The sequence below is a fragment of the Procambarus clarkii genome, chromosome 41, assembly GCF_040958095.1.
Source record: "Procambarus clarkii isolate CNS0578487 chromosome 41, FALCON_Pclarkii_2.0, whole genome shotgun sequence".
NCBI classification, from domain to species: Eukaryota; Metazoa; Arthropoda; class Malacostraca; order Decapoda; family Cambaridae; genus Procambarus; species Procambarus clarkii.
The window spans coordinates 25,810,404-25,817,528 of NC_091190.1; the positions used below are offsets into that span (position 1 = coordinate 25,810,404).

The window sequence follows — 7,125 nt, forward strand, 5'->3', positions numbered from 1 at the left end:
TTCTGATTCCATGATGTTTGCAGCCAATCTCTTAACGTCAGTGGACTGTAGAGTTCGAAGGTTGATCTAAATGCAGTTTTAGGCACTATTAATCACTTTGTAAAATCAATCAATACCTTGAACATGTTATGTGAGGGACGAGGGGGCTCCTTCAGTAGTAAGCAGCCGAAGAGTGACTGATGGTGGAGGTGGCCGCCACTGGCTTTATATACTGCCCCCTACACCTGATTGGTTCACCTTCTCTCCTCTCAAGTATGAGGGCTTAAGCCAATTTTAAACTATTTTTTACACTGCAAATTAGCAATATCATTGTATTTCAAGTATATCGCATGGTATTTAGAAATTGGTTTCTACGGTGAAAAGCTGGTGTAGGTGGTGATTAATACCTTGGTGTAGGTGGCGATTAATACCTTGGTGTAGGTGGCGATTAATACCTTATTGTAGGTGACGATTTACGTCTTGGTGTATCTGACGATTTACATTTTTGTGTAGGTGACAATTTACACCTAGGGGGAAAGGTGACGATTTACACCTTGGTGTAGGTGGCGATTTACACTTTGGTGTAGATGGCGATTTACACCTTGGTGTAGTTGATGATTTACACCTTGGTGTAGGTGGCGATTTACACCTTGGTGTAGGTGGCGATTTACACCTTGGTGTAGGTGGCGATTTACACCTTGGTGTAGGTGATGATTTACACCTTGGTGTAGGTGGCGATTTACACCTTGGTGAAGGTAATGATTTACACCTTGGTGAACCTTATCTTGTAAAAGCACCTTAATCACCTTCAGTGATTAAGTGCTTAATTGCACACTAGTTTCTCTATCAGCTATCTCACCCTGTCAGAGTAAAAGAGACAAATGTATGTGAATTCATGTGTGAGATATATATATATATATGTATATGAACGAATATGTGTGTGTGTACGTGTATATGTATGTGTATAAAGTATATATATATGGAAGCTGATCAGAATTACATTTCACCTTTGTAAATGCACATTAATAACACTATGTAAAAGACACATCGAACACTTTATGTAGGGCATACGTAAATCTGTGTATCTATGTATTTACGTAAGTAGGTTAGCTTAGCATTTTAAAAGCACCGAATCACCTTCTGTGGTCGATTGCTCAATAAACCCTTGAACTATATGTTTAACACACCTCTAACCCTGTCCATGGAGGACAGAAGAAAATGTATATATGCTGATTAGCATTGTAAATGTGTAGCCACGTCTGTGGTAGAAAAAAAACACCTTGGTGTAGGTGGCAATTTACACTTTGGTGTCGGGTGATGATTTACACTTTGGTGTAGGTGGCGACTTACACCTTGGTGTAGGTGATGATTTACACCTTGTAGGTGACGATTTACAGCTTTTTGTAGGTGATTATTTACACTGAGGTATAAGTGATGATTTACACTTTGGTGTAGGTGGAGATTTACACTTTGGTGTAGGTGGAGATTTACACCTTGGTATAGGTGATTATTTACACTGAGGTATAAGTGATGATTTACACTTTGGTGTAGGTGGAGATTTACACTGTGGTGTAGGTGGAGATTTACACTTTGGTGTAGGTGGGGATTTACACCTTGTTGTAGGTGGCGATTTACAGTTTGTTGTAGGTGGGGATTTACACCTTGGTGTAGGTGGCGATTTACAGTTTGGTGTAGGTGGGGATTTACAACTTGGTATAGGTGATTGTTTACACTGAGGTGTAAGTGATGATTTACACCTTAGTTTTGGTGGAGATTTACACCTTAGTTTTGGTGGAGATTTACACCTTAGTTTTGGTGGAGATTTACACCTTGGTGTAGGTGACGATTTACAGTTTGTTGTAGGTGGGGATTTACACCTTGTTGTAGGTGGCGATTTACAGTTTGTTGTAGGTGGGGATTTACACCTTGGTGTAGGTGACGATTTACACCTTGGTGTTGGTGGCGATTTACACCTTGGTATAGGTGACGATTTACACCTTGGTGTTGGTGGGGATTTACAACTTGGTGTAGAAGATGATTTACAACTTGGTGTAGAAGATGATTTACACTTTGGTGTAGGTGACGATTTACAGCTTGGTGTAGGTGATTATTTACACCTTGGTGTAGGTGGCGATTTACACCTTGGTGTAGGTGGCGATTTACACCTTGGTGTAGGTGACGATTTATACCTTGGTGTAGGTGGCGATTTACATCATGGTGTAGGTGGCGGTTTACATCTTGGTGTAGGTGGCGATTTACACCTTGATGTAGGTTATGATTTACACCTACCATGAACACCCAAATCACGGAACTATTTACTCTACCCACCATGAGAGTAAGGACAAGACCAGAACATAACGATGCCAACACTGTTCAACATAATAGGCCAATTACACCTGATTAATCTTTGTATGTAGATAGGAGCTGCCTCGTATGGGCCAATAGGCCTTCCGCAGTTTCCTTTATTCTTATGTTCTTGTGTGCTTCATCCCCCATATATATATATATATATATATATATATATATATATATATATATATATATATATATATATATATATATATATATATATATATATATATATATATATAATATTATAAAACACATTTTAATGGCTAGGCTAAAAACTTATACTATTAGTCGTATTTCAAATCAAAATATACATATTCCAGAAACATATTTTGTAATCCGATGCTTTATTATCGTGGCCACTGAGTTAGGGAGTTTAATTGTGAATATAAGTTGTCGACGCCGAGAATCAAGTGCGAGGGAGTTTGCAGTAGTGTGAGAGGCTGACGGATGAGTGGACATCGCTCTGGATTCGTAATGCTAAGTTGCCGGGTTTGATCTCCGGCGGAAGCGGAAATAAATTGGCAGAGTTTCTTTCACCCCGATGTCCCTGTTCATCTAGCAATAATTAGGTACCTGGGAGTACCTATTTATGCTGCTACGGGCTGCTTCCTGGGGGTGTGTAACTAAAAGGAGCCCTGGTCCATGACCGGGCCGCGGGGACGCTAAGCCCCGAAATCATCTCAAGATACCCTCAAGATAGAGGTGTATGAAGTTAGGCTTGGCTGGGGGCTAGGCTAGGCTAGGCTGGGGAATGGCTAGATTAGGCTGGGGAATGGCTAGATTAGGCTGGGGAATGGCTAGATTAGGCTGAGATTGTTAAATTGGATTAGCAATAATACAACAAAAGCAACGTTGCAACTGAGAGGGACTAATTAAAGAGGAGCTCCAGTATTGTTGGGCCTTCAGTTAACTCGACTTCAATCGGCAGCAGCAATATATCAGTCATAGAGAGTATGTGTGTTACTTGAATCCGATGTTGGATGGACTGAGATCTCCTGCTGGATGAGTTGTTATACAGGTGTGTAGCTTCCCACCAAACACAACACAATCACAACGTTGTAACAACCATGTGCCAGACCGGAGCCGGTCGGCCGAGCGGACAGCACGCTGGGCTTGTGATCCTGTGGTCATGGGTTCGATCCCAGGCGCCGGCGAGAAACAATGGGCAGACTTTCTTTCACCCTATGCCCCTGTTACCTAGCAGTAAAATAGGTACCTGGGTGTTAGTCAGCTGTTACGGGCTGCTTCCTGGGGGTGGAGGCCTGGTCGAGGACCGGGCCGCGGGGACACTAAAAAGCCCCGAAATCATCTCAGGATAACCTCAAGATGACCGTTAAATTAATGTGGAAATAGCGTATTACGTCTCTCTTTGCCTCTCCCCGTCTCTCTGTCTCAATCGATATTAATATGATAATTCAGACTTGGTGTTTGTGATTATAATAATGTTCAGACTTTCGTTATAAGTCCGATACACTAGCCAAGAGCTTTTGGACTTGAAATAGAAGGTATTGATAGTTGCCAACCATGAGGTGGTTGGTCTTTGTCGTGCCGGGTGTCCGTTGGACGTGTATGACACGTCAGGGGCCTGACTGAATGACACGTTGCCGGTGGCATGGCCGTATGACACGCTCGTCCCAAGTTATACAGTAATTGGGAAGTCTACATAGACAATAGTACACATACTGACATTCGTCGGCGTTAGTAAGTCAGTATTTGACTTACATTTTTTGCTAACCAAATGAGAGGATGAATCTTGTATACGGTGAAATAAATACAAATTTTCACATGTTAATTGACATTATCTATTGAGGGTTTATGTATAGCTAGGCTTAGGTGAGGTTTGGTAGTTTGTTTTGGTAATGTTGAGTTTACGGTACAGGCTGGGTGTGAATGTTTACGGTACAGGCTGGGTGTGAATGTTTACGGTACAGGCTGGGTGTGAATGTTTACGGTACAGGCTGGGTGTGAATGTTTACGGTACAGGCTGGGTGTGAATGTTTACGGTACAGGCTGGGTGTGAATGTTTACGGTACAGGCTGGGTGTGAATGTTTACGGTACAGGCTGGGTGTGAATGTTTACGGTACAGGCTGGGTGTGAATGTTTACGGTACAGGCTGGGTGTGAATGTTTACGGTACAGGCTGGTTGTGAATGTTTACGGTACAGGCTGGGTGTGAATGTTTACGGTACAGGCTGGTTGTGAATGTTTACGGTACAGGCTGGGTGTGAATGTTTACGGTACAGGCTGGGTGTGAATGTTTACGGTACAGGCTGGGTGTGAATGTTTACGGTACAGGCTGGGTGTGAATGTTTACGGTACAGGCTGGGTGTGAATGTTTACGGTACAGGCTGGGTGTGAATGTTTACGGTACAGGCTGGGTGTGAATGTTTACGGTACAGGCTGGGTGTGAATGTTTACGGTACAGGCTGGGTGTGAATGTTTACGGTACAGGCTGGGTGTGAATGTTTACGGTACAGGCTGGGTGTGAATGTTTACGGTACAGGCTGGTTGTGAATGTTTACGGTACAGGCTGGGTGTGAATGTTTACGGTACAGGCTGGTTGTGAATGTTTACGGTACAGGCTGGGTGTGAATGTTTACGGTACAGGCTGGGTGTGAATGTTTACGGTACAGGCTGGGTGTGAATGTTTACGGTACAGGCTGGGTGTGAATGTTTACGGTACAGGCTGGGTGTGAATGTTTACGGTACAGGCTGGGTGTGAATGTTTACGGTACAGGCTGGGTGTGAATGTTTACGGTACAGGCTGGTTGTGAATGTTTACGGTACAGGCTGGGTGTGAATGTTTACGGTACAGGCTGGTTGTGAATGTTTACGGTACAGGCTGGGTGTGAATGTTTACGGTACAGGCTGGGTGTGAATGTTTACGGTACAGGCTGGTTGTGAATGTTTACGGTACAGGCTGGTTGTGAATGTTTACGGTACAGGCTGGGTGTGAATGTTTACGGTACAGGCTGGTTGTGAATGTTTACGGTACAGGCTGGTTGTGAATGTTTACGGTACAGGCTGGGTGTAAATGTTTACGGTACAGGCTGGTTGTGAATGTTTACGGTACAGGCTGGGTGTAAATGTTTACGGTACAGGCTGGGTGTGAATGTTTACGGTACAGGCTGGGTGTGAATGTTTACGGTACAGGCTGGGTGTGAATGTTTACGGTACAGGCTGGGTGTGAATGTTTACGGTACAGGCTGGGTGTGAATGTTTACGGTACAGGCTGGGTGTAAATGTTTACGGTACAGGCTGGTTGTGAATGTTTACGGTACAGGCTGGTTGTGAATGTTTACGGTACAGGCTGGTTGTGAATGTTTACGGTACAGGCTGGTTGTGAATGTTTACGGTACAGGCTGGGTGTGAGTGTTTACGGTACAGGCTGGGTGTGAATGTTTACGGTACAGGCTGGTTGTGAATGTTTACGGTACAGGCTGGTTGTGAATGTTTACAGTACAGGCTGGGTGTGAATGTTTACGATACAGGCTGGTTGTGAATGTTTACAGTACAGGCTGGGTGTGAATGTTTACGGTACAGGCTGGGTGTGAATGTTTACGGTACAGGCTGGTTGTGAATGTTTACGGTACAGGCTGGGTGTGAATGTTTACGGTACAGGCTGGTTGTGAATGTTTACGGTACAGGCTGGTTGTGAATGTTTACGGTACAGGCTGGATGTGAATGTTTACGGTACAGGCTGGGTGTGAATGTTTACGGTACAGGCTGGTTGTGAATGTTTACAGTACAGGCTGGTTGTGAATGTTTACGGTACAGGCTGGTTGTGAATGTTTACGGTACAGGCTGGGTGTGAATGTTTACGGTACAGGCTGGTTGTGAATGTTTACAGTACAGGCTGGTTGTGAATGTTTACGGTACAGGCTGGTTGTGAATGTTTACAGTACAGGCTGGGTGTGAATGTTTACGGTACAGGCTGCTTGTGAATGTTTACGGTACAGGCTGGGTGTGAATGTTTACGGTACAGGCTGGGTGTGAATGTTTACGGTACAGGCTGGGTGTGAATGTTTACGGTACAGGCTGGTTGTGAATGTTTACGGTACAGGCTGGGTGTGAATGTTAACGGTACAGGCTGCTTGTGAATGTTTACGGTACAGGCTGGGTGTGAATGTTTACGGTACAGGCTGGGTGTGAATGTTTAGGGTACAGGCTGGGTGTGAATGTTTACAGTGCAGGCTGGGTGTGAATGTTTACGGTACAGGCTGGGTGTGAATGTTTACGGTACAGGCTGGGTGTGAATGTTTACGGTACAGGCTGGTTGTGAATGTTTACGGTACAGGCTGCTTGTGAATGTTTACGGTACAGGCTGGGTGTAAATGTTTACGGTACAGGCTGGTTGTGAATGTTTACGGTACAGGCTGGGTGTGAATGTTTACGGTACAGGCTGGTTGTGAATGTTTACGGTACAGGCTGGATGTGAATGTTTACGGTACAGGCTGGGTGTGAATGTTTACGGTACAGGCTGGGTGTGAATGTTTACGGTACAGGCTGGTTGTGAATGTTTACGGTACAGGCTGGGTGTGAATGTTTACGGTACAGGCTGGGTGTGAATGTTTACGGTACAGGCTGGGTGTGAATGTTTACGGTACAGGCTGGTTGTGAATGTTTACGGTACAGGCTGCTTGTGAATGTTTACGGTACAGGCTGCTTGTAAATGTTTACGGTACAGGCTGCTTGTAAATGTTTACGGTACAGGCTGGTTGTGAATGTTTACGGTACAGGCTGCTTGTAAATGTTTACGGTACAGGCTGCTTGTAAATGTTTACGGTACAGGCT

The 7,125-nt window shown here is 44.2% G+C and overlaps 1 protein-coding gene across 1 annotated transcript in view; it reads right to left on the reverse strand.

The window, feature by feature from the left end:
- Positions 1–12, reverse strand: part of LOC123760998 (adhesive plaque matrix protein-like) — a 1,124-nt gene extending 1,112 nt beyond the window's left edge. The window contains exon 1 of the mRNA XM_045746807.2: positions 1–12. This exon is cut by the window's left edge and continues 159 nt beyond it. Within this exon, the coding sequence (XP_045602763.2) occupies positions 1–12 (12 nt within the window).
- Between the last annotated feature and the right edge of the window lie 7,113 nt (positions 13–7,125).